Below are 26,588 nucleotides of genomic sequence, written 5' to 3'. Positions count from 1 at the left end.
TTGAGAGGGGCAAACAGGGGACTTTGGGAATTAGGTAGTGTTCCACTTACTCACCTGGGCAGTGGAAACTTAATTATATCCCTCTCTCCAAAAATTGAGATGTTTGCTTCAGGCCTGCATGACGAGAATTGTCAAAGACATGGCTTTCAGTTAAAAAAAAAAAAAAAAGGAGGAAAGAAAAGATTCCTTGGCACTGGTTCAGCAAACCAACAAAGAATTCTTCCCTTTTTCCACCTTTGGAATTTAGTTTGCCATTTCAAACCTGCTGATTAATCTCACCAGGTTCCTGGCAGCGGCCCAGGCCAGGAAATGGGTGAGGCGCGAGCCAAGGGACGGGAGCGCCTTCAGCACTGCGGACAGCGGCCAACAGCTGGCCCAGTGGAGCCCAGCGGAAGGACAAAGGTCTACCAAAGTCAAGACCCACCCACCAGCAAGCTGGTGGCCCAGCTGTTCAACAGAACCCAGGTCTCCCACGGCCTGATCCAGTATTGGTTCCATTGCCCCCGCCCCACCCCACAGCTTTGGGGAAGAGGACCAGAAGTCCTCCATGAGCCAGAAAGTGACAGGGGGACTTCCACGTGTGGGTCCCACATTGAAACTTGGGCTTAGCAGTCAGTCCAGTGGGCATTAGGTCCAGACTCCGCCCTGGCCCCCCGGGTGCTCTGGGAAGCCTCTGCACCTCTCCAAGCTTCCTCGACCATCACATCCCGACCCCGTCGAGCTGCTGTGACCGCAGTGTCAGACGTATCAGACACTTAGTAGTACCCTGTCGAGTAAACACAACAAAATTCCCTCAGCCTTTCCCTCAGTGGATTTCAAATCAGAAAGGGACTGATTTTATGGTAAAACAATACTACCCTTCAGAAACTGTTTTGGAAATAAGCCCCATAGTATTTCCATGTGAAATCTTGGCATTTGCTAACAACGTCTTACTTGTCTTAGTTTTGTCCAGTCCTGTTTACTTCACTCTGTCTCACCAAGAAGTGCTCGGAGAACAGGGTGACCAGATGCCTACAACATATTCCCAGTGCCAAAGGTCCACAACCATACATCACAGTTCCAAAAAAGAAGAAAACTCCCAGAAAGGTAACATACCCTTCTTTCTACTGATCACTAGATTCTGCTAGTGTTTTGTTTAGAAATTTTCACCTATAGTCCTTAAGTACTGTTGGTCTATAGTTCCCCTTATTTTGTATGATTTGTATTAAAGTTATTCTAGATGCACAGAATGGATAAGGGACTTTCTCTTCTGTCTTTTTATATGGCCTAAAATAGTTTAAACAGCATTGAAATGATTAGTTCTTCAGAAATTAGATACCACTCAGCTGTGAGCCCATCTGATTGTGGTGCCTTTTCACTGATAGGCCGCCAATCACCTTCTAATCTCTTATATGGTAATTGGTCTATTAGAATTTTCCATTTTTTCTTGGACTGATTTTAGTAATTTACTTTTACCAGGAAATCACCCATTTCCCTAGAGTTTTCAATTTATTATCATGGAGTTGCATAGAATATTCCCTCATAATTATTTTTATCTCCCCTGTATCTGTAGCCATACTAGTATGTCTGCTTGCTCGCTCCTAATCTGGCCTAACTTCACTTTCTCTCTTTATTCTCCATAATTGGACTCACGAGTGCTTTCAAAAAAAAATTTTTGTATTAGCCATTTCAAAAAACAAGCTTTTGCATTGACATATTCGTTCCGCTATTTAAAAATGTTTTCTATTCCATCAATTTCCATTCTTATCTTTATGAATTACCTCTTTCTTATTTCTTTTTGTTGTTTCTTTTCCTGATTGCTAAACATGTTGCAGTGTTCAGACTTTCTCGGTTCTAGTGAAGGCATCTCGGGCTGTGTGCTTCTAAGCTGTGTTAACTCCACTCCATATGCTTTAGTGTGAAGCATCTTTGTCTTTGCTTTCCAGATAGTATGTGATTTCTCCTTCGATTTTCTCTTTGATCCAAGAGTTCTATAGGAATGTTTTAAATCTGCAAGTAAAGTGTTTCTGAGTCCCTTTTTATCATTTATTTCTACTTGTATTGGATATAGCCAGAGCATGAGGTGAGAAACTGTTCTTGTGCTCTTGAATTGGGGAAAATTTTCTTGGTGGCCTATTAGATACTGTTTAAAAAAAAAAAACAACTAATTTTTATCAGTGACCTTTTGGGAATGTATGAAAATATATTCACTATTTGAGAACATATGTATACATATAATTTATGTAATATTAATGTCATATGTAATTTTAATATAGTATATAATGATTATAGAATTGATTATATCATACACATTATAATTATATAACTATGTAATATTTTATATATATAAAATTTTCTATTATGTGCAATTTTATATTTCATATATTCACATTTATTTGTTGCACTGTACAGTGTTGTTAATTTCTTGCTTTTAAATTTCAAGTGTACAGGAAAACTGAGAGACAAATATAAGGTATACTATATATCCTTCACTAAGATTCAATAACTGTACATTTTACCATATTTGTTTTATTTACCGTATTTATACTGAGGTACTTGAAATTGAAGTATGGGTTTCATGGCATTTCACCCCCAGATAGCTGAATTTGCCTCTTTAATAAAGAAGAAAGCTTCTCCACCTAATCATGGCACCATTACTGTACACGAGAAAATTATCGTGATGTTCTATGACCTTCTAAAACTCCATCTACATTAAAATTTCCCTAATTGCTCCTCAAATGACTTTTAAAAATCTGATTTGTTCAAACTAAGATCCAATCAGTGGCCATGCAATACTTTGGATTGCTCTTCAATTTCTGGCACTTTTGTCCATTTCTGATAGAGATACGCAATTGTCTCTTACTCACTGAGCCTGTTCCTAGTGGGCTTTGCTATATATGCTTAGCTTACTCAGCTTTATACCTTTTTTTTTAATAAAGGCTCACGGATATAAATCACTTCCTTGTATGACATTCTAACTTATCACACATATTTTTTACTTTTTTAAATTTATTTTTTATTTTTTTTATTTTTTACTTTTTTGAGATTAATATGTGTCAGTCCTACTTTTTAAATTTGCTTTATCCTTGCAAATGTCCTCCCAACAATTTTTAAAAAATATTTAAAATATCATTTTTTTTCAGGTGTATATCTAATAAATAGCCTATAACTGGCTTTGTTCCTTCCTTCTGTTTGCTGGTTGAACCCAGCGCGACACTTCCCTTCTTCTATTGGGAGAATTCAGTTCTTTCCAATAAAGATGTAAACTTGTGCATTTAATGTAGTTTTAGAGTAGTCCAGTTGGTTATTTCTTCTGCATCGTTTCTCATTTTTGATGGCTTGATCAAGTTTTGGTTCCTCCCATTTTCCCTTTGTTAATTTGCAAGCCCTTCTGTTCTGTTCTGGACTGAACGTTTGTGTCTCCTCAAAACTCCTGTTGTCAAAGCCCTACTACTTAATGTGGCTGTATTTGGAGAAGGGGCCTAACTAAGGTCAACTGAAGGCCTAAGGGTGGGGCCCAGATCCGACAGGTTTAGCGTCCTTATAAGAAGAGACACAGAGCACTCTCTCTCCCTACCCTTGCCTCAGCGCCTACACAAAGGCCCACAAGCACACAGCAAGATGGCGGCCACTTGGCGGCCAAGAGACAAAAACCCAAGTGCGAGATCTACCTTGCCAGCCCCTTGATCATGAACGTGCAGCCTCCAGAACTGTGAGAAACCAATGTTTGTCATTGACGACCTCCCAGTCTGTGGTATTTTGTCACGGCAGCCTGAGCAGACCTTGGGACACCTCCCCTTATACTGATGGCCACCTTCTCTTCCCTTTTCGAACAACCAGACACAGATTTCTCCACCAGTAGCTAAAAATAGGATGACAGCTATTTCACACAATAAGATGTTCTATTTTTCCCCTAATTGCTTCTCCTCAGTCCAATAAGATGACACTTCTAGAATTCTTTTATTTTCTTCCTCTCCCGTCCCCGTCAAAGATGAGATCCTTGGAAAGTTTATCATTTCCCCCCTGCCCATAACTTGCAGAGGTTGCTGAGCTATGACTTTTATAAATAGACTGTCATTAGAATTTTTGCTTCCAGTAGGGACCTTCTATTTCAGGATCCCTTAGTTAGCACTTGGATGACACAGTCCAAGACAGGTCTATCCTTACTCATTTTGATTTAACGTATCCACATATCAAGGTCCCCTGCTCACCACTGTGTCTTTCCCTTTTCATGTTTGTTCGTTTTGCGGGCTCTGCGCTTTCTCATTTACTTTTGGGCTTCAGTCTTCTCCTGAGTCTTTTCCTTGCGCGAGGGGTGCAGGAGATGAACAAGGACTCGGGAAGTGCTCTCTCAGACATCTTCCTTTTGCCTTCACAGGTGAGTGAGCACAGTCTGGGGACAGGGTTCTTGGGTGAAGGTCTTTGCTGTTCATGAGATTGGCCTGAACCCCACCCCCATCCCCCAAGGCTTGGCCACGTGGTATGCTTCGGCCAACAAAACCTGTTCAGAAGTGATGTAAGGTCATTTCTGGGCTGAAGCTTTCAAGGCCACGGTGAGATCTGTCAGATTCCCTTCCCCGTCAGGGATCTTGGGAGCCCCTGGCAGGGGGAGTGTCTTTCAGGGCCTGGGTCTCAGAGGGACCTCAATGAGCAGAGCTACCTGTCAACACACATGAGCCAGGAATAAGCCTTTGTAATCGTAAGCCACTTTTTAATCTAAAAAGATGTTTGGTGCTGCTATGTTCTAGTCAACTTAGGCTGCTACAACAAAATTCCACAGACTGAGTGGGGAGGGTCGGGGTGGGGGTGCTTAAAGCACAGACATTTATTCTCACAGCTGGGGAGGCTGGAAGTCCATGGTCAGGTGCCAGCAGACTCAATTCCTGGTGGGAGCTCTCTTCCCAGCAGCTGTGTCCTCACATGGCCAGAGATAGTGAGCTCTGGTCCCTTCCTCTCTTCGTAAGATGTCTAATCCCATTGCCCCGTGGTGGGTGGCGGGGGGTGGGGGTGGGGGCTCATCTAAATCTGATTATTTCCCAAAGGTCCCACCTCCAAATACCATCACACTGGGGGGTTAGGGCTTCAACACAGAAATTTGGAGACAAGCATTCAGTCCGTAACATGCTGTGTAACCTACCCCATCGTGACTGATTCAGAGACAGATGGGACAGGGGCACGCACTCTCCCTGGGTGTAACTCTACCCTTCCTGTTTGGCTCTGAGCCCCCTTAGATGCCATCATTTTTTGTTGTCAGCTCTTTGGGGGCTCAGATCTGACTGCTGGATGCTCCTGTGTTAGTCTGCACCTTCTCCACCACCACCACCCCCCACCCCTGCCAAGAAGCAGATGCTGAGATGCAGTTGAACACACAGGAACTTTACTGGGCAGGAGGCCTGTGAGAGGAAGCGGGGAGACAGCTGGGAGAGTCATCGCCAGTGATGGAGAGCTGACCCCGAGTGAGAGAGGAAAGAGGGAGGGAAGGAAGGACAGGAGGGTGGAGGCCAAATGGTCAGTCGAATTCACCATCCTGCTCAGAAAAGGCAAATAGGCTGGAGGTAAAGCAACGCCTGACCCCCAGAGCCTGGACCTCATCCTCTTCCTGCACCCTCTGCACGACAGCTGAGAGATGCATGTGCGTGACCCGCTGCGGGTCAGCACGGCTGAGCGCGCGCTCCACAAGAACGGAAAAGGGTGGGCGCATGTGGGGCTGAACCCGGGCAGTATTGCTGATGAGGGACCAGGGAATTCACCAGGAGCGCAGTGCCTGGGTCTGTGACGTGTGGACGCCCTGACCTCCCCTTTGCAGGCTCCAGGGCCCGGACCGGGAACTGGCCCAGTAGATGCTCAACAGACCTTTGTGTCAAGAAAGAACGAGTACACATAGCTTCGTTCTGTTCCTGATAATCTCAGATTCTAAGATCGAGGCTGGGAGCGATGAGAGTCTGGGGTGCAAACACCAAGGAGGGGTCCACCTGGCCCCGCCGGGTCAGCCCCCCTCCCGCCTCTCTCTGACCTCCCCTATGCTCTCTCTCTGCACGGCGGCCTCCTCCTCTCCGGCCTTCTCTCCCGCCACTGCTTCCCCCTGCATGGGGGGAAGTTGTGTGGGAGTCGCCAATGTCCTTGCATTTGGAGAAACAGCAGTAGCTTATGAGAGAGGGACGGAGACAAGCAGAACCAGCTCATCTTGGTTTGTGCTCACCTGCTCCAGGCAGTCTGCGAAGAGCTCAGCATGCACCACTCCCCATTTCACAGCTGGGGGGACAGACTTGGGTGAAGTGACAGGCCCAGGGGCGGACCGCCAGTACACGGGGGAGCCAGGACACCAGCCCAGGACCTTCGGACTCCAAAGCCCACCTGTTTGCAGGACCCCTGCCTGAAGTTCCGAGACTGCGCGCCCCTTCCCCCCTTCCCCCCCCCTCCACCGCCGCCACCGCCCCATCAGCCAGGGGCCTCCTCTGCACCTGTTCTGCAAGGGAAGGGCCCTGGGGCTCGGAGTCCAGGGGCCTCGCCCACGAAATATTGGAGCTAAGCTCCAAGCCAGGCCTGCCCCGAGTGCAGACCGAGCCCTCAACTGTGACAGGCCACCTCTGAGCGTGAGACGGCCCCGGCCGGCCGGTCCAGTCTCAAGCCCCGCATCCTGGTGGGGCCATGCTTGAGTCAATCTATTTTTTTTAAAGATTTTATTTATTTTCATGAGAGACACACACAGAGAGAGGCAGAGACACAGGCAGAGGGAGAAGCAGGCTCCCTGTGGGGACCCTGATGTGGGACTGGATCCTGTGACCCCAGGGTCACGCCCTGAGCCGGAGGCAGAAGCTCACCCGCTGAGCCACCCAGGGGCCCCTTGAGTCCATCTCGATGCTTGTGTGGCGTTAGGACTGCCTGGTTGTCCTCTACCCGGGAGGCGTGGAGTCTCTGCTCTGGGACACTGAGCAGGACAGAGACAGGTGCGCCGCCTGTGGTGTGAGTCTGGCCTCAGCCCGGTGGCATCGGGGCCCCTGACTCCCTCCAGCCTCCTCCCCACACCCTCTCGGACACCCACCACCTTCGCACTCCCTCCTGCTCCGGGAAGCAGAGGCCAGCGTCAGGGTGTGGCCATCAGGGCTGGGCCGCGTGGCCGAAATGCTGCTAATGTCCTTGCGTGGGAAATCCTTCAGATTTGTTTTTTTTGTTGTTGTTTTTTTGTTTCGTTCTATTTTCTATTTCTATTTTTTGGATTTTATGCAAAAGGTATTATTTGTTATCAAGAATAAAAAGGACAAAATGATTTTAACAAAAGAGCCGGTGGTTCAACCTGCCACCATTGAGGAGATCTGCGATGGGCCCCGGGGTGGTGGGCAGGGGCAGCGACCTGGGGAACTGGGATGCCACCTGGAGCTGCGGGGATCACCATGCGCCTGCCAGGCCTGCCCTGGGGCATCGGGGGCCAGACAGCCTGTGACCCGCAGTGACCTCGCCCAGCTCGCCCCCCGACGCCCCCCGGGTCCCTTGTGAGCAAGAGATGCTCAGCAGTGGCCTCTGACGGGCTCGTGATGCAAGCTGCGCCCACAGTGGCCCCAGTGCCTTCAGTCATCAGAGCTGGTGTCTTCCTCGATTCACCTGGCCATCCATTTCCTGGGGACCTTCCTCCCTCCAGGTCAGAGAGCTCCTCGGGCCCGGGACCCTATGCTGACAGGGCAGGCAGGATGTGGATGCCCCGCACCCAGCCAGTGGGGGCTTCCAGGCCCCAGTTCTGTCCACACACTGAACACGGGGCTTCTGAGTTGCTTCCATGACCGGTGAGAATCATCGTGAACTGGCCCTGTCTCCCGTCCTGCGGTGGCAGCGGGGCTCGGAGCCATAATCTCTGATCTCATCTGGGCCACCTTCCCCTGGGCCCACATTCTAGCCACATTCACCATTTTGTTCTTCCCTGAACAAGCCAGACTCCTTCCACTGACCCCAGGGCCTTTGCATTGGCTGTCCACCCCTGCCCGGACGCCCTCCCCTGAATAGGAACGTGTCATTCCATGTCTCAGCTCAAATGCTGCCTCCTCGGGGAGGCCATCCCTGACCACTACACCCAAATATCTCTCTGCCCACCCCCCACAGCGCTGTCCCATGTTTCCTCATCTTCCTCCTACCATCTGGCCCCAGCTTTACCCTGCTGCTTATCCACTTTTTGTCCCCCCTCCTAGCAGGACGCATGCTCCAGGGGGGCAGGGACCTTTCTGTTGGGCCCCCGACCCCCCTGGCGGGTCCCGGAGGCAGAGGCCAGACTGCTGAGCTGCATAGACTGTCCTGGGCTCAGGGGACCTGGAGGTGGATGGTGTCCCAGCTCTGCCCACGATGACTCCCTGGACTTCTCTGGGTCGTGGACTCAGCACCTGTCCAAGGAGGTAGGAGACCTGGTCCCTAACCCCTAGCCCTGGCCCTGCGGCGTGCACTGAGGGTGCCAACAGAGCCCGCGCCACGTTCACAGCAACCATGCACGCCGGGGATTAGCCTGTGCCGTGGCCTGGGGGCAGAAGGCAATGTCCCCTCTGCTGGGAAGCCCTCTGGAGTGGCCCAGTCTGGGCTGACCTGGGCTCTCCGGGCTCACCAGCTCCAGCCCCTGCCGTCTGCCGTCTGCCCGGTGGAGCCCAGCACTATCCGTCAGGTGCAGGGAGCCCAGCCTGGCGGTGACACAAGGGCAGAGGTAGAGCCCAGGCACGTGCATGGAGCACCTGGTGCTGATTCAACCCACTGAGAGTCCCCCTTGCCCTGCGCTGTGCCGGGGACCGGGGTGAGCTCCCGTCCCTGGGACGCTTGGAGCCCAGGGCAGCGGTGGAGCAGGGCCGAGCATCTGTGGGGCGCAGGGCCAGGCCCAGACCCAGCCTGCGGGCAGGGAGCCCTCTCGGGGGTGGGGGCTGCTGGACCGAGGCCCCCGGAAGGACCCCGCCTCTCCCCCTCCCCCCGGGAGCTGACAGGCCCGTGCTGATCCAAATGGTACACCTGTGGGTCCCCGAAATAGCAGCAGCACGCACAGCGGCCGCATCACTCCGCGAAGCCGCTCCACCTCGGCTGCGTCTGCAAAAATATCTCCTGCCACACAAAGGTGAAAATGGCAGAGGCGAGAGCTGGGCTTCTGGGGAGGGAAAACACCAGAACACCCTCCACGGGGATCAGTCAACTCTGGGCGCGGGCACGGCCAACCCCCAGGGACGGACCAGGTCCCACCAGGAGGGACGGGTTGCGGGCGGGGAGCCACAGGGGTGGCCCCGGGGCCTCAGCCAGCAGCCACCACGCCCCATCCCCTTCATCTGATGGGACGGCTCCCCTCTTGCTTCACTCCCCGGGAGGGGCACAGAGAGGGCGTCCCATTTGCCCCAGGTCACCCCGGAGAGAGGGACGCCTGGGGATTCGGGCCATGGTGGCCTGACCTCTGTGTCCTTACCCCACAGGTTGGGAGCCACCCGGGCCTCCCCCCCTCTGCCCCAGCTGGCACCTGCTCCAGTCTTGCCTCACCCGCAAGTGCTCAGTTCAGACCGGGAGGCTCGGGTGGGCTGCTTCCCCAGTCCTCCCCCGCGTACCTTCCAGCAAAGTGTTGTTCTGGTCTTTTTTTTTTTTTTTTAAGATTTTATTTATTTATTCCTGAAACACAGAGAGAAGCAGAGACACAGAGGGAGAAGCAGGCTCCCTGCGGGGAGCCCGATGCCGGACTCGATCCCGGGACTCCAGGATCACGCCCTGGGCTGGAGGCATACGCTCAACCCTGGAGCCACCCAGGTGCCCCTGTTCTTGTCTATTTTTAAGAGCAGCGGGTTTTTATTTTTAATTTTGTTTTATTTCGTATTATTATTCTATTATTTATTTTAAGCAGGCAGAGAGTGGGTTCAGCAAACATCTCCTCTCCGTGAACACCGAGCCATTCCAGGCGCTGGCGGCGGGGAAGTGACCAGGAGAAAGGTCCCCGGTGCCGCTTCCGGGCCATGGGCTTGTTGCTTGTGGATCCGTTTCATTCATCGGGTCAGCAGCTGCCAGAGCCTCTGCTCAGCGGTGTCCCAGGGACCCAGGTGTGGAGGGTGGGGGGCTGGGCCCTCCTGCGCCCGGGAGCCTGGGTGGCCTTGGGGTCGGGGGTCAGGGGTGGGTCTGCTGCTGAAGCCCCGGTTCCCAAGACCCACCCTCCACACCGGGGGACACAGGGTCACAGCTGCTGGAGGCACCTGTGGGCTACGGAGCCTCAGGGACCCCTGATAGATGCTGGGCACCCCCAGGCTCTGTGGGGCAGCACGGAGGTGGGCTGCGGTTCCTGCCCCATTAAGATGCCTGAAGTCCACCAACCACTTGTCCACTCAGTGTGTATGTGTGTGAGTGAGTGTGCTCAGGGCTTCAGGGAGTGTCCTTAGCTTGAAGGGGGGCTTTGCCTCCCCTGCTCCAAGGCTCAAGAGTTTAGGAACTCAGAAATGCCCAGCAGGACCCTCCTGGCTTGACATCTCGGGGAGGACCCCTGGGCAGTTTGCAGCCCAGATCCCCTGGTCACCTGGCCATGGGTGTCCGGGGAAGCTGAAGGTCTGATGACCCAAAGGCCACAGGCCCTGACTGTCCACCCTCAGAACCACGTTCCCTGCCCACTGACATAACGTTCTGGGGCCCCGTGGGCAGACGGAGGCATACCCAGCCTCATTCCCTTCTCCACCTGTGGCTCTGCCTCTGGTATCTCGGAAGTCCTGGCCAGAGTCCCGCCTCCCTGCCCCGTGACCCTCACTGCGTGTCACCCAAGCCTGGGACCTATCTTGGCATCCTTTGGATTCAGTCACGGAGCCCACTGAACAGCCTCCCGTGCACCAGGGGCAGCACCCGCCCTCCCTCCGCTTCCACTCGTGCCTGTGCCAAGGAGAGGCGGGGCACTGCGCCCGAACTCCCATTCGTCCACCCCACAAGGGCCTGGACTCATGGTTACTGTCCTGAGCTCATGGGGCCTCAGCTGCATCACCAGCCAGCGGGGACGATGACAGTCTCAGAGTTATCGTGAGGACACGACACCAGCTCAGGCCCAGCACCCAGCAGGTGTCCAAGGAACACGTGCTCAGGACCAGTCATCCACCAGGATCCCTGTACCACTCTCCCACTTGAAGACTTACCATGGCTCCCATGTCCCCTCACGTCGTGTGGAGGCTCTTCTTTGCCATCTCAGCTGAACCAGACTGAAAGGAAACGGGTGAGTGCTGAGCCCAGGATGAGCCCCTTGGGTCGCCCTGTGTTCAAGATCCTTCTCACCTGAGACCTGGCTGGGACCGACCTCGCATGGGGAAATGGCCTCAGACCTGCTGGCGAGCGAGCCCAGCCCTGCCCGTTAGCTGCCATCCAGCGGTGCACTTGCTGGGGGCCCGGGAAGCTTCTGGAGGGCATGTTGGCGGAGCTGAATCTTGAAAGACGAGGGGATGAGAGCCCAAAGAGGGTAGGGAAAGGTGTGCCAGCAGAGGGAACAGCATGAGCCAGGGCACGGAGGCACTGTGGAGACAGATGCTCCCAATGGCTGGTGCTGGAGGAGGGGCGGAGGGAGCCAGGAGCTGAGGTGGCAAGGCAGGGGGCAGCCTGGGCTGGTCGGGGAGCCCCCGTTGGGTTCCAGCAGCGAAGCGGTGTGTTCTGAAGGTCGCGGCAGGCAGGGGAGAGAGGGGCTGCTCGACGGGGCCGCCAGGACCTGGGCCAGAGGACGGCCTGTCTGTGTGGGACCAGGGTGGCATCCAGGCCTCCTGACCCCTGTGCCCAGCAAGCCAGGCTGGGACAGCGGCTCCCAAAGGGCAGCCGGGGCCTGGCTCTGAGGCCAGCTCTGCGCCCAAAGGCAGATCCCACGCTCAAGTGGATTTGGTAGATGCTGTTCACGGCACTGCAGCCTGCGGGTCAGGACGCCTGTTGGCAGGCCCAGGCTCTGCGAAATCCTGAATTTTCCCGCTTACCTAGTGTCCCCAGTGCGCCCAGAGAAACGCTCTCCGTGGCGTGCTGATTCACATCCCAAAGGAGAGTCTGGCAAGCTCCTGAGGGCCTGGCTGCCTGGCGACAGAGCCCTTCTCTCTGGAATCTGGGGGCCCAGAGTGAAGACACACCATCCGCTGCAAATGTCGTGGGCTGGGAGCACCCGGTGGGGGCCGGCGAAGCTGCAAGTGCGGGGAGGCGCCTACAGAGCTGGCATGGGAGCCCTGAGGAGACCACAGCTTCTCTTTGTGATTGGGGCCCATGCGGCTTAGCGCCTCACCTTCCCCATCTATAAAATGGGGGCAGTGATTCCACAGCCTCTGCCTATTTTCAGGGGTGGGGGCATTAACGTGACACAGCATTACATGCAGGCACCCAGGGAGTCTGATGTTCTGGAAGCAGCAGGCCGTTGTGGCTTCTTGCCAGCAAACAGTCCCGGGCCAGCGCCGACCATGACGATGTCCGCGCAGGCACCGGGGCACCAGCCTGGGAGCCGGGCCTGGAGCACGGTGGCTCCGGGGCTTCCGCTGGCAGCAGAGTGTTCACGGTTTCAGGGACACAGTGCTGCGGTGGCAGGCCCGGGGGCGTCCACTCTGACTCCCCGTGGGACCAGCGTCCACTGCTGGGCTTCCCTGGGTGAGACCGGGTAACCCGCCTTGGCCCCTGGAGGCCAATGACAAACTGGCGTGGGTGGAGAGCCCTGCAAACAGGAAGGCGGCAGATGTTGTAAGGGCGCGATGTTCTTTATTACCTGAACCAACACATCTGTATTTACTAAAGAACACACCTAGGTCCAGGGAGGCCCAGTGACGGACCCCTCGAGGGACACAGGCTGCCCGCGGCTCCTGCCAGGCTTGGGATGAACCCACAGTGGCCTATGCTGCACAGAGAACGTATTTGCTCCCCTAAATCAGGGGGTTCTTGCTGGGGGTGGGGGGAGGGGGCGGGGCTTTCCTGCCTCCCTCCTTTTGCCCCAGCTCCTCCCAGAAATGCTTTCCCAGGTCCTTTCTCATTGGTTGGGAGTTGAGTCCCCCCCCCCCACCCATTGGAGCCCCAGATCCACCTGGAGCTGGGCTGGAGTGGGTGCTCCCGGAACCCTAGGGGTAGTGGAGGAGCTGGGCTCCCCAGAGGCTCCCCCAGGGGCACCTGCGGTAGTCTAGGCTCCTTGTGGTCGGTCAGGCGGTGCCAACGCACAGACCTAGCTGAGCCGCTGAGGTGTGGGGGGTGCTGGGGACACAGGGGAGACGCCAGGAGCCAGGTTCTGCTCCAGGGACCTCACTTCCACGGGGAGGGGGCAGGCGGGGGGTAGAGAGTGCCGCGTGTGAGTGTGTGTGTCCTCTTCCAGCCCCAAGATCCCTCCCTGAGGTCTGGCTCCCGGGGCTTGAGTCCAAAGGCCATATTTTGGAGGGAGGAGAAAAGGAAGAGCCAGCCTTTGTGTGTGTGTGTGGGGGGGGGGGCGGTGGTCTGTGACTCTCCAAGGCACCGTGACGTTGGGGTCAGAGGGCGGCTGGGGTCCTCGAGAGAGTGCTGGACAGAAGCCGGGTTGGAGGTGGTAACTGTCCTGTGTCCCTGGGCACGTGACTGTCCCCCTTTGGAAGCCTTCCCACCTGTAAAACAAGCAGGTTGGACTAGGTCACCTGCGGTCCCTTCCCCCTTCCGGTGGGCACAGGCGGTTCCAGTTTCCCGAAAGGCAAGGCGGTGTGTAAACTGAATGAAGCTTGGGTCTGTCACTGGAGAGCATCCCCGCCCGCCCCTCCCGCACCTGCGGCGGGGACAGCCCAACTCCCCTGCCCACCTGGCTCCGAGCGGGGCCACCTGTGGGCCGGAGTCCAGTGCCCCCTGGTGGCGCCGGGCGGGCGGGCGGGCAGGCGGCTGGGGCGGCCCCGGCCCGACGGCTGTGACTCAGGGCTGCGGCTGCGGGGCGCAGGAGGCCCGGCCCGCCGGTTCTGCCGGTTAATTACCAGCTGCGGGAATCCTTGTCGCCGCTCGCGGTGACTCACCGGGCGGCCGGGCTCATTCGCCGAGAGCAGGCGCCTCGGCTTCCAAAATGAATTCCAGGGGAGCATCTGCTCCGGGTGGGGGCTCCCCATCCCCGGCCCGCTGCGCCCGCAGACCCGGCCGGCGGCCCAGGTGGGGCCCACAGCTCCGGCCCCCCTGCCCGTAGGCCCGGGGGTGGGGGGGCGCGAGCACCCGCGGGTCCCATAAGTGGGGTGGACAGCGCCCCAGCAGGGGAGGGGGGCCTCGGGGAGGCACAGGGTTCCCACACTCTCCTGACCCCGAGTCCCCGCCGATGCGCAGCCCGAGAGGGCGACCCAGAGGGGTCAGCGCTCCGACCCGAGAGCGCGCACGGCCGGGGCCACCCCCGGGTCCACCCCGCGACGCCCTTGGCCACCTCTCCGGCGTGTTAGCGCGCCGCCTGGGGGCGTCCCTTCACCCAAGTCTCCATCTCTTCCTTGGCTGGGGTCCAGGGACGGTCGCCAGACCCGGGGAGGAGGAGCCCGGGGTCTCCGCGCCTTGGGCCTACCCACTGCGAGCTCCACTGCTCAAGTGGGGATTAAGGGGGTCGGGGGACGGGCGGCGAGGGAAAGCCCTCGAGGACCCGGGGAGGATGGGGGGAAGCGGGCGGAGGAGGCTGCTGTGGGCCGGGGCTGATGCGGGGAGAGGCCTCCCCTCCGGACCGACTCAAGGAACCGCTGCGCCCCCGCCGGAGCCTCGTGCTCCCTCCCCGGGGCTGGTCGGGAGTGGGGCCCTCCGGGCGCGGGGGGCGGGGGGCGGCGGGGTTACGTTCTGGGCGCAGCACCCGGCGCCCAGCCTCGGGGAACCAAGGAATGTTTCTGGGAAAAGCAACGGGGAGGGGACGAGGAAGGGGGAATGCGGCATCCTTCCCCGAGGCCGCGACCCCGAGCGTGGCGGCCGGTCCCATCCTCGGCGCTCCCCGGCCGAGAGCGCAGGATCAGCAGGTGCCGGGCCACCTGTCCGGCGACGCTCGCCGGGGGCTAGGGCGGCCCCGGGGCCCGGGCACGCGTCGCGGAGGTGCGCCCGCGGCAGGTGGCCGGCCCCGGGAGCGCCCTCCCCCCGCGCGCCCCCCGCCCCCGCCCCCTTCTCGCGGCTCCCCGGGGCTGCCGGTCGGCCTTGTCGGGGCTCAGCCCCGCGTCCCCCCCAGGCCCGGTCCTCTCAAACTCTCCGCCCCGCGTGGCCGCAGGCGCTCCCGGGGAGCCGGGCGAGAGGGGCCCGGGCAGCCGCCTTTATCCTCCCATCCCCCGCCGCGACCCGCCGGCGGCTCCGCCCCCCACCCTCGCTCGGGCGACACCCGGCGCTCGGCCCGCCCCGCCCCGCCCCCGCCCCCGCCCCCTCCCCGGCCGCCCGGCCGCCCGGCCGCCCCTCCCCGGCTCCCTCCGCGTGCGCCGCGCGCCGCGCTCGGTCTGCAGCGGGAGCCGCCGCGGCCGCCTCGCCAGCTGGCTGGGGCCCAGGCGGGAGGTGGCGCGCCCGGGAGGCTGCGGGAGGGAGGGCAGAGGGAGGGGGAGGCCGGCCTGGCCGCGCCGTAGCCCGGCCCCCGCCCCCCGCCCCCCGCGGCCCTCCCGCCCGAGCGAGGTGCCACGCGCGCGCGCACACACGGGCGCACACACACACGCCCGCCCGGACACACGCGCACACACTCGGCTCCCTCCGGCGCGCACGCACGCAGCGCCCCTGGCAGACCAGCGCCGCGGCCGCCTCCCCGGACGCCCGGACGCCGGAGGGCCCCGACCCCGGCGCGGCTCATGCGCCCGCGCCCCGCCCGCAGCTCCGCCGGGCCCGCGGGACCCCTCCCGCCGCCGCCGCCGCCGCCGCCGCCGCCGCGCCCGCCGCCCCCGCCGCCCCCGGAGGAGCGGGCTGGCCGGCCGCCGCCGCCGCCGCGCCGCCCCCCGGCCGCCCCCGAGGCCGCTCCGCCGCGGGCCCTGCCGCCCTGGGGCCGCGCCCCGCTCCCGCGCCCCGAGGGCTGAGCCCCGCAAACTTCGCAGCCCGGCCCGCGCCCCGCGCCGCCCCCGCCGCGCCCCCGCGCGCCCACCTCCGGGCCTCGGGCCGCCGCGCCCGCCGCACCTGCCCGGCCCCCTGCCCGCCCGCCGGGGACTCCGGAGACGCCGCCACTTCGCAAACTTTTGCGGCCCCCCCCGAGGGGGGGCGGGGAGGCCCGGGGCGGCGGGGGGAGGTCCCGCGCGGCGCGCAGACCCGCGGGCTCCTAGCCGGCCGCCGCCGCCCCGGAGCCGGACCCCGAGGGGCGCGGGCCCCGGCGGCCGCGCTCCGGCCGCGCTCCGGCTGCGGCTGCGGCTGCGGCTCCGGCTCCGGCTGCGGCTGCGGCTGCGGCTCCCGCTCCGGCTCCGGCTCCCGCCGCCGCCCCTGCTGCTCGGGCGGGGGCGCGGGGGGCGCGGGGGGCGCGGGGCCCGGCGGGGCCGCCGTGCATGGCCCTGCGCAGCGGGGCGGGCTGCCTCGGCCGGGTCTGGCGCAGGGTGTCGGGGCTCCCGGACGCCTGGCCCCGGCGCTCCAGCAGCCTCCTGTGCCTGTCCGCCTTCTCGCCCGAGCCCGGGCCCGCGCCGCCGCTGCCCCGCCGGCCGCCCGGCGGTGGCGGTGCCGGCCCGGCCGGAGGGGGGCCCCCCCCGCCTCCCCGCCCCCCGCCTCCCCGCCGCCGCCGCCGCCGCCGCTGCTGCTGCTGCCGCTGCCGCCGCCGCTTACAACTTGGAGGCGGCGGCGGCGGCGGCGGAGGAGGCGGCGGCGGCCGCCGGGCGCTGCAGTGGGACGCGCGCGGCTGCGAGCCTGCGGGACATGCCCCCCGCGCCGGCTCCTTGCTGGCGGCCATGAAGAGGCAGAACGTGCGGACTCTGTCCCTCATCGTCTGCACCTTCACCTACCTGCTGGTGGGCGCCGCCGTCTTCGACGCCCTCGAGTCGGACCACGAGATGCGCGAGGAGGAGAAACTCAAAGCGGAGGAGATCCGGATCAAGGGGAAGTACAACATCAGCGCCGAGGACTACCGGCAGCTGGAGCTGGTGATCCTGCAGTCCGAGCCGCACCGCGCCGGCGTCCAGTGGAAATTCGCCGGCTCCTTCTACTTTGCCATCACGGTCATCACCACCATAGGTAAGGGCCGCGCGCCCCGCGCCCCGCGCCCCGCGCCGGGGGAGCCGGGGAGGGGGCGGCCGAGCGCGCGGCGCGGGGCGCGCAGGGTTAACCGCAGCGGGCGGCCCGGGGCCGGGGGCCGGGGGGGGGGTGGGTGCCTCCCGCCCGCCGCGCCCCCTCCTCCCCGGGAGCGCCCCCGCGCGCCGCGCCCCTCGCCGACCCCACCCGCGGCCCCGCCGGGCGCCCGCTGTCTGGCCGGGCGTGCGCGCCCCGAGCGAGCGTGCCGGAGCCGGGAGGGCGGAGGCGCCACTTTTGCGAAGAGAGTGGAGCGCTAAGAATAATCCCAGAGCAGACACCCACCCACCCACCGCCCCGGCGCGGGCTGGGCTGGGCTGCGCGGGGCTCCCAGCCCTACACTTACTACCGCTCCGGGACGCGGAGAGCGCGGCCCGGCCCCGCGGCCCTTGGGCACTCCGGGGACCCTCGCTCGCCGCCTCCAGCCCAGATGTCAGCCGCCCTCCCGCCGGGCTCCTCTCTCGGCGGTCGGTCCGGAGCCTGGTGCTGCCCAGGACCCGGGGCGGGGGACACTTTGCTCCCTGCTGCTCGGGGTGGGGGTGGCCGCGGGGACACCTGCTCGGAGAGGGCAGCGCAGGACCTGTGCACCCCGCCAACCCCTCCGGGCGGGGGCTTGCTGCCCAGGAACTGGGGAGGCTCAACCCCTGGTCTGCGGAGACAGTCCGGCCGGTGCCCCCGCCCCGGGGACCGCTGTGGGTCCCCCTTCCAAGGGCGCCGCCGGCCGCCGAGCAGGGTGCCCAGGGCAGTGCCCCCGCCGAGCTCAGGGGGTTTGGAGAACCCGCACGTGTGACCCTTGGAGACCCTTGGGAACTGGAGCAGGTGGCGGCTTCACCCCAGTGGACGTGGCAGCCAGTCGGGTGGTGTCCCTGTGCTTTGCAACTTGTCTCGGCGGCGAGGCACCCTGCCTCTGCATGGCCATCTCCTTGGACCTGTCAGGGCCACTGTGTCAGCTCCGGTGGCCTCTTTTCTGTGCCGGGTCCCGTGCCTTGTGCGCCCTCGTTGCCATGAGAGGCCCCGGCCTGCCCACCGCCCCGTCCTCCCTCCGCCCCGACTCCTCTGGACCTCCTTCGCTAATTTTCCCCTAGATGTTTTTCTTTGTCTGGGAAGCTCTGCATGCTGAAAGAGCAGGATTGCTCAGTGCCATATGCAACAGGAAGCGCCAGCACAGGACGGCCTGTCTTTGCTTCTTGCTTGAGAAGACTTTGTGGAGAGTCATCTTGTTTGAAATGTTTAATTCATCGGTGCAGGTTTTTCTGTTTTGGGAAGGCAGTTGCTCTTCTGTCGTCTACGTAACCAGCTCCGCTCCCGCCTGCCCCACGCGCTTGGCCTGGCGGCCAAAGCACAGAGGAGCCCTCCTTTCCCCACCCTGTGCTTCCAGCGCCTGAGAGGCCCGGGCGGTCACTACCGTCATCTTTCTCTTTAAACTTCTAGCCTGAGCTGTGGCGGCAACACAGGGACGCACAGGGCGGGGGACCCCGGGGACCCCCGGGGCCTGTTTGCTGGGGAGCCAGAGCCAGGGATGTGCCTCCCCGGCTGACTGCCCTGGGGGAGAAGCCCGGCATCCCCTAACCATGCCTTGCGTGACCTCGGCCAGCACCCTGGCCCCAGGAGTGAAAGGAGCCCCTGAAACCCCTGGCTGCTCTCGGGAGCTGAGCTCCAACAGTGAGACGGCTGGGGTGGGGTGCAGAGCAGCCCCCCGAGACGGTTCCGTTTACCTGAAAGAGTAAATAGCGAGACAAAGTTCGCATCGGGGTGTGTTTATAGATCCTCGCTGGTGGTTCCAGGCGTATGCCTCGAACGCCGAAGGCTCCAAAGAGAAAAGTCAAGGAACGTGGGGCCAAATGGGGGTGGGGAGCGGGGTGTTAGGTCAGCGGAGCTCACAGGGGGGGCTCCCCTCAGTCCCGGACCAGGGTGGGGGGGCATCTGATGACCTCGTGGATCTTTCTCACTTCCTTCCTTGGTTTCCACCTGAGTTTCTGGAAAGAAAGGTTGGAATACGTCCGTAAGGAAGAAAACACTGCCCCGAGTCAGCTGCCCTGACCCTGTGCTTGGAGCCCAGGGAGCTGGCCTGTCCCCTGAGTGTGGTCGTGCGGGGGACCACAGGCAGGTCAAGCCCCTTCCTTCCCAGGCCGTGGCTTTCCCACCTGTGGAAGGAGCCTGACGCAGCACTCACCTGCCAGGCCCATGGGGTGGGGGGGGGGCTCCCAGGTGGCTCGCCCCTGCTCTTGGGAGGTGTGAATCCAGTTCTTTGACATAGGCTGGGCCCGCCCGTCTGCCCTTGGCAGCTGTTTAGCACGGGAGCTCAGATTTACAGGAAACAAAGCACCTTTCTAGTTAATTCTGTTTGTTTTCTTCTTTTTTTAATATAAATGCAAATTAAGGTCCTCCTGGGCCTAGAACAAAACCCAGCCCCAAGCCAGGCCCTCCGAGGAACTGTCTCCTATTGGACAGTGATATTAATGAGTCAGGTGAATCTTCACGGGTGTTCTTATTTTTAATCTAACCTTGAGCGATTTCTCGAGCCTGCTGCAACTTTGAGCTCCCGTCAGCCAGGCGGGCGGGCCGCAGTGGCCCTCGTGGTCTGTCAGCGAACGCCGCTTCTCGGATCCGATTATTAGCTCACTCTGTGAAATGGATTTTAAAAACAATATAATTAGCACTTTGCGCCGGCTCCGTGGCCACACCTCCGTGAGAGCCTGGGAAGGGATAGCACGCCGGCCCCCCGGCCGGCTCTGGGGGGAGCCCGGGCGCAGCCACTGCGGCCCAAGGAGGGGGTCACGGGGCCAGCGGGCCCTGAAGGGGCACATTCGGTGCCGCCGCTGACATTCGTGCCACCTGAAGCCTCTTCTGGGGACGTGGTGGTGCTCCCTTGTGAGCGGCGGGTGTTGGGGACGGAGGCCCCGGGCCGGACCCCGGTTGTGCTTGTCTGCTGAGCCGGGTGCCTGGAGGCCCCTGCCCCGCAGGCCCAGGGCCTGGCGACAGGATCCCGCTGCTCCCCGGGCCAACCTGCAACCGCCCTACAGGAGGTGCTCCCGGCCCAAACCGTTCCGGGGCCACTGCTCCCTGGACGGCAGAAGGGGATCTCGGGGTCTCTTCCGTTCTGACTCTGACACTTGTGACCTCCGTGGTCACCCCCCTTTAGAACCATTAACCAAGAAGAAAGCATGCCAAGAATTCAGATCTCATCCGCAGGGCCCAGGAGGACCGCGTCCACGCTGGTCTGCATAGGGGAGGACGGAGGGCGGTTGGAGGTGCGGGTTGGCGGTTCAGCTACAGCCGGGAGGGGCAGTGTTTCTGCAGACCCTCTGGGCGCATCGGAAGCCGGGGCGGCCCCCCAGGAGGCACGGTCTGTGGCCGGGGCGGGGCACACTCCGAGCAAAGGTTTTGGGGCTCCTTGCTGCGGGAGGGGGGTGGCTCCCGCCACTGGGGGTCAGAGTGCAGAAGGGCAGCTCCCCGGTCTCGTTCCTGTGGGGCCCCCGGGGGGGGGTGGGCGCTCACTTGGTGGGACACAGGCTCCGTTCTTGGCGGTGGCTTCCAACACGGGGTTTCCGTGCTAGCTGTGCGCCTGCGCCTGCCTCGTCTGTGTCGCCTCTGAGACTCTGGGGACAGTCTAGATGACAAGATAAGGTCCGACTCGAGGCAGGAGGGAAACTGCAAACCCAAACAGTTGCTTGCGCTCCTGTGTGAAGAGCAGGGGGGCGACTCCCGGGTAAGCAGTCAGTTGGGGCCAGGGTGCAGGACCCCCAGGGGGAGTGCTCCTCAGTGGCTCCTCCTGGCCGGTCCTCACCCTTCGGGGAGGCCGGGCCTTCCGCTCGGCCACCCACTGCCTCCCTGAGCCGCACCCCTCCCCCCTGCCCGTGGTTGCCACGGCTTGTCCTGCCCCAGGCGACGAGTGTCTGTACCCTGTCCACCCCCCACCCCCAACCCTGGGCACCTGCGGGCCCAGCGCAGGGTGGGCTCCTCCCAAAGGCGCACATAGCGGAAGCAGGCCCTGCGGGCCGAGCAGGCTGAGGCCGCGCGGAGCTTGCACATGGGGCGCACCCCACCCAGGAGACCCGCGGGAGCCGTGCCCCACTTGCTGGACGGGGGAACTGAGGCGCCGATGAGGCAGCACAGGGAGGTGGGGGCCATGAGCCGCGTCCTGCACCGCGGGCTCTGCTGTGGCGTGGGCCTGCGGAACATTCCATCGGCGCCTCTCTGCTTCTCGCGTTGGCTCCGCTGCCAAGGAGCGCTGCCCTGCGAGACCCGGAGAAGACCTGTTCACCCACACGGAGGCCCGGACGGGGGGCGGTGGCATCCACTGTTCCCTTCTGGTGTGCAGGGGCGGGCGATGCCCGTGGGGCCCCTCCTGTCCCCGGGCGCTGCCTGCACCTGGCCTTGCTCCCGGTGGCGCTGGCCCTCCGGCGAGTGCTGTGGACTTACAGCCGTCGTGGAGGAGACGGGGACGTGAGCTTCCCTGTGACTCTGGGGCTGTCCCGGCGGATCCAGCTGGGCGCTGAGGGCGGTGGCCGCGGCGAGGCCCAGGGTCCCGGCTCTCACGGCCACTCCTGTTCTCCCCCGGGGGCATTGGCCCAGCCAAGCCCAGGGGTCAGAGCAGCAGCAGGAGGGGAGGCAGGGTCACCCAGTGACCCCATCCCTCCTCCATGCACCTGTCCACACCTCTCTGTGTCCATTCCCACGCGCTCACACCCTGGGGCCTCCACGCACCTGTGTTCACACCTCTCACCCTCTTGCCATTCCCATGTGCTCACACCCTGGGTCCTCCATGCACCTGTGTTCACACCTCCCTCCATCTGTTCCCATGCACTCACTCACTAGGTCCTCCACGCACCTGTGTTCACACCTCTCTCCATCCGTTTCCACGCACTCATACCCTGGGTCCTCTGTTCACCTGTATTCACACCTCCCTCCATCCGTTCCCACATGCTCACACCTTGGGTCCTCCACGCACCTGTGTTCACACTTCTATTCCATTCCCATGTGCTCACACCCTGGGCTCTCCATGCATCTGCGTTCACACGTTCATCCGTCCATTCTCATGTGCTCACACCCTGGATCCTTCACACACCTGCGTTCACACCTCCCTCCATCTGTTCCCATGCGCTCACACCCTGGGTCCTCCATGCACCTGTGTTCACACACGTCCCTCCATCCATTCCCATGCACTCAGTCACTAGGTTCTCTACGCACCTGTGTTCACACCTCCCTCCATCCATTCCCACACACTTACACCCTGGGTCCTCCAGGCACCTGTGTTCACAGCTCCGTCCATTCTCCTGCGCTCACTCTCTAGGTCCTCTGGGCCCTGTTTCTTCCTGTTCTGTGCACCTGTGCATGCATACAGCCATCCTTCTGTATGAAGTTCACTCAGCCTCTCATTCACCCCTCAGTCCTCAATCCCCCAGTTTGTTCACTCCTCCATCAGTGTGTTTTTACCCACCTCCTTCCCTGGGCTGAGGGGGGCACTGTGCTGGCACCAGGAGGCATGCAGCAGTGAGAGGCGTGCAGCGCCTCTGGGAGCGTCTCATTAAGTGGTCGATGTGGAGATCTCCACCGCGTCCCGGCCACAGCTCCTTCCTAAAATAATGGTCAGCCAATCCCAGTCACTCCTGATTTTTATTTATTTTTTTAAAGATTTTATTTTTAATTTTTTAAAGATTTTATTTATTAGAGAGAGAGAGAGAGGCAGAGACACAGGCAGAGGGAGAAGCAGGCTCCATGCAGGGAGCCCGATGTGGGACTCAACCCTGGGTCCCCAGGATCACACCCTGGGCCGAAAGTGGCGCTAAACCGCTAAGCCACCGGGGCTGCCCACTTCTGATTTCTAAAAGTACTTATTGAGGGTCACCTGGGTGGCTCATTGGTTAAACGTGCAACTTTTGATTTCGGCTTAGGTTGTGATCTCAGGATCATGAGATTGAGCCCCGCGTTGGGCTCTGTGCTCAGGGAGGAGTCGGCTTGAGATTGTCTCTCCCTCTCCCTCTGCCCCTCCCCCTGCTCATGCACTCCCTCTCTCTCAAATAAATAAATACAAATCTTTAAAAAATGTTTATTGAATTATAACATTCATGCAGAAAAGGACACTCATCAAAAGTATATTGCTCAATAATTTCTTTTTAAAAGTTTTTGTTTGTTTCAGGGGTAGAATTTAGTGATGCATCAATTAGTTGCACAGAACACCCAGGGCTCATCCCGTCACGTGCCCTCCTCCACGCCCGGCACCCGGTGACCCCAGCGCCCCAGACCCTCCAGCTACCCTCAGCCTATTTCCTAGAGTTCAGAATCTCTTACAGTTTCTCTCCTTCTGTGTTTTCATCTTATTTTTCCTTCTCGTCCCCTTGTTTTTCTGTTTTCTAACATTCCACATGAGTGAAATCATATGGTATTTGTTTTTCTCTGATGGACTTATTTCACTCAGCATAACACTTTCTAGTTCCATCCACGTTGTTGCCAATGACAAGATTTGATCCTTTTTTGATGGCTGCGTAATATTCCATTGTCTATAGCCCATTTCTTCTTTATCCTTCATCTGTCGATGGACACCTGGGCTCTTTCCACAGTTTGGCTCTTGTGGACATGGCTGCTGAGAACCCTGGGGTACAGGTGCCCCCTTTGAACCACTGTGTTCGTATCCTTTGGATAAATCCCCAGTAGCGCGACTGCTGGATTGTAGGGTAGCTCCATTTTTAACTTCTTGAGGAACCTCCATACTGTCCTCCAGAGTGGCGGCACCAGCTTGTACCCCCACCAGCAGTGCAAGAGGGCTCCTCTCTCTCCGCATCCTCGCCAACATCTGTTGTTTCCTGAGCTGTTAATTTTGGCCATTCTGACCTGTCAGGTGGTATCTCCTTGTGGTTTTGATTTGTTTTTCGATGCCGAGTGATGTCGTTTTGCTCAATAATCCTTATAAACAAGCCATGCCCTGGTAGCCAGCACTCAGATCAAGAAATACTATTACTAGCACCCCAAAGTCTCCCTCACCATTCGGCTTCTTTTTGAATGCCTCCAGTGCCAGGGAGCTCATTGCCTCGCATGTGAGGGAGCAGGACGTGCTTAGATGAATGACGAGGTTCTTGTGTGAGGTTCTGACCTGGTGGGGCCACTGTGTGGAGAAGAGGGCTGTGTGTGTTGGGTGGGGGGAGGGATTAATCTTTTAAAGGGGTGACCAGTTCCTGTGGTGGTCACCTAAAGACGGGTCAGAAGGTCTGCATTCAGAAACTGAAAGTTGGGAGGCTCAGGCCCAGAAGCGGAGGGAGGGGGGGACTGTGGGGAGCAGCTGGAGCGGGTGGGGGGTTGAGGCTGCCCAGGCTGGCAGCCCAGGGCCCACCCCTCTGACCTAGAGCACGGGCAGCCCACGCTTTCTTGGCACCAGCCTTGCAAGAGCACCAGGAAGATAGTGGGCACCAAGGCCCTGCACCCAGCAGAGCCCCAGGACTTGGGAGGGGCCCCGGGCGGACTGGCCGATGAAGGGGGGGTGGGCAGTCTGCACTAAGTACCACGGGCAGAGGAATTCTGGGACACCAGCCTCCCCTGGGGGTCCCCTTCCCCCGGCGCAGCACCCTCCTCATGCCAGCTGTGGGCGCGGGGGGCTTGGTGTCCCTCCCATCAAGGGGCTTTTGTTTGAGGGTCCCTCTTCCTGCTCGGGCTCACCCTGGATCTCTGCCTGCGGAATGTTCTCCGTTTTCTGCCGCGGGCACCCGCTGGTCCCGAACCGACGACGTCAGGCCCATGGAGCGGGTCCAGGCCGCGGGGTTTGTTCCAGTCCCACCTGCTCCTACCTTCCCCCTGCGTGGATGCGCTCTGGGAGCCCGGTCGAAGGTGGGATGCCCTGTCCCCTGTCTGGGTGCCACACTGAACGCCCCCTCGAGTGTGCCCCTCCCGGGTGGCCGCTCCCTCCTCGACGCATCCTGAGCTTCGAGAACCAGCCGTTTCTCTGTCCCGTGTGGCTGTGAAGGCAGGTGCCATCCCTGGCGCTGATCCGTAAGCGACACACCAGCGACATGCTAGGCCGCCGCGCTGCGGGCCCGGATGGGCGGGGGGGGGGGGGCGGATAGAAGTTGCGGTGGTGGGGAAAGCAAAGAACATTCGGGGCCGCGAGGGTGCCGGCGGCTGGTGGGCGCCGGGGGCCTCCCTGGCTCGTCTCCTCAGCCTGGCGCCGCCTCCGCACCCCCCGCTCTGCCTGGGCTCCGGGGCTCAGCCCGGCCTCGAGCGGTTGGGGAGACTGCCCGGGGCGAGCCCCGATGGTCCTCACCCTTTCCGCGTCCCCAGTCCTGGAAGGAGCCAGTGGGTGGCCCGGGGGGGCAGGCAGGCATCAGACCAGAGGAGGGGACGCTGGGGCCGGGGTGTGGTGTGGTGAGGGGGGCGCTGGGCCGGGCCGCCGGAGCCTTGGGGCAGGTCCGTGTGCTGCCTGAGGCCGCCGCCTTCCCCTCCAGGTGACTGAGCACAGAGGGGCTCGGGGGTGCGTGGATCTGGGGGTTCTGTGGCCCCGAGGGGGGGCTGCCTGCGTCTGCCCGTCCTGGGGACCCCGCCCTGGGTATGTCCCCTGTGCCTCAGCTCTGCCGTCTGTGACTTCAGGTGTGCGGCTGTGAACGTGGGGCACACGCCTGCGAACGGCCCCCTCGCCAGCACCGATGGCAGGCGGGAGGCTGCTGAGCTCCCGTGTGGGGCACATCGGGGGAGTTGTCACCATGCAGCCACTCCACTCACCCTCTCGGGGACATCTGTCTCCTGCACTGCCTCGTCTGGGTTCCAGGACCCTGACCCTTGTGAGGCGTCTTGCCCGCCGCAAGAGGAGGCTCTCGGGTGGGGTACCGGGCTTGGGGCTTTCGGGGGCCACCATGCACCAGCCCAGTGTTCCATTTCCCCAGCCTGTTCCTGTTGAAATAACATGGCTTTGGGATACCCGCCCCCCCAGCCCGTGAGGCCCCAGACTCCTGTCTTCCCCCTGCCGGTGCCCCCATCCCTCTGGGGCACAGCCAGGCCCGCAGACCAAAGCCCCCCTGGTCCTCCCACAGGTTGGGGTCTCCCCTGCCTCCCGCTGTGCAGCCGTGCCTTGCCCTTCCCCAGCTCCCCCTCCCCTGTTCGGCCGAGAGCCTGTCCCTCTGCCCCTGCCCGCCGCACCTCGCTGTCCCAGGGCTCCCCCCGGCCCCCGGTGCCACAGCTTTGTGTCTGCGCCGGAGCGTCCCTGCTGCTCACCTGAGGCCCCAGGGCAGGGCTGGGCTCAGGCTCCCCCAAGGGGGCTCACAGGCCTGCTGGACCCCGAGTCACACCCCGGGGCCCCCAGAGCAGGACTGCTGAGGGCTGAGCGGCCCAGGGCCCCGTCTCCCCACTTGGTTAGGCCTGGGGGCCGCCCAGCAGGTGCAGGTACACCTCTGCCTGGGTTTGAACTTGGTTTTAATGGAAGAGAGCTGGTTAGGGGACTTGCCCCATGGGGAGCTTCCCCCCTGTCGGCATAGATGTGTCATTTCGGGCCCCGGCGCCACTGCTGGTGACAGACCCGTGTGAGC

At 60.9% G+C, this 26,588-nt stretch overlaps 1 protein-coding gene across 1 annotated transcript in view; it reads left to right on the top strand.

The window, feature by feature from the left end:
• The first annotated feature begins 16,745 nt into the window (after positions 1 to 16,745).
• Positions 16,746 to 26,588, top strand: part of KCNK9 (potassium two pore domain channel subfamily K member 9) — a 74,675-nt gene continuing 64,832 nt past the window's right edge. The window contains exon 1 of the mRNA XM_055314273.1: positions 16,746 to 17,028. Within this exon, the coding sequence (XP_055170248.1) occupies positions 16,746 to 17,028 (283 nt within the window). The remainder of the gene's footprint in view (positions 17,029 to 26,588) is intronic.

The sequence above is a fragment of the Nyctereutes procyonoides genome, unplaced genomic scaffold (genome assembly GCF_905146905.1).
Source record: "Nyctereutes procyonoides isolate TBG_1078 unplaced genomic scaffold, NYPRO_anot_genome, whole genome shotgun sequence".
Lineage (NCBI taxonomy): Eukaryota > Metazoa > Chordata > Mammalia > Carnivora > Canidae > Nyctereutes > Nyctereutes procyonoides.
The sequence above is the reverse complement of the archived record's forward strand: the minus strand, read 5'-3'. Positions and strand labels throughout refer to the sequence as shown.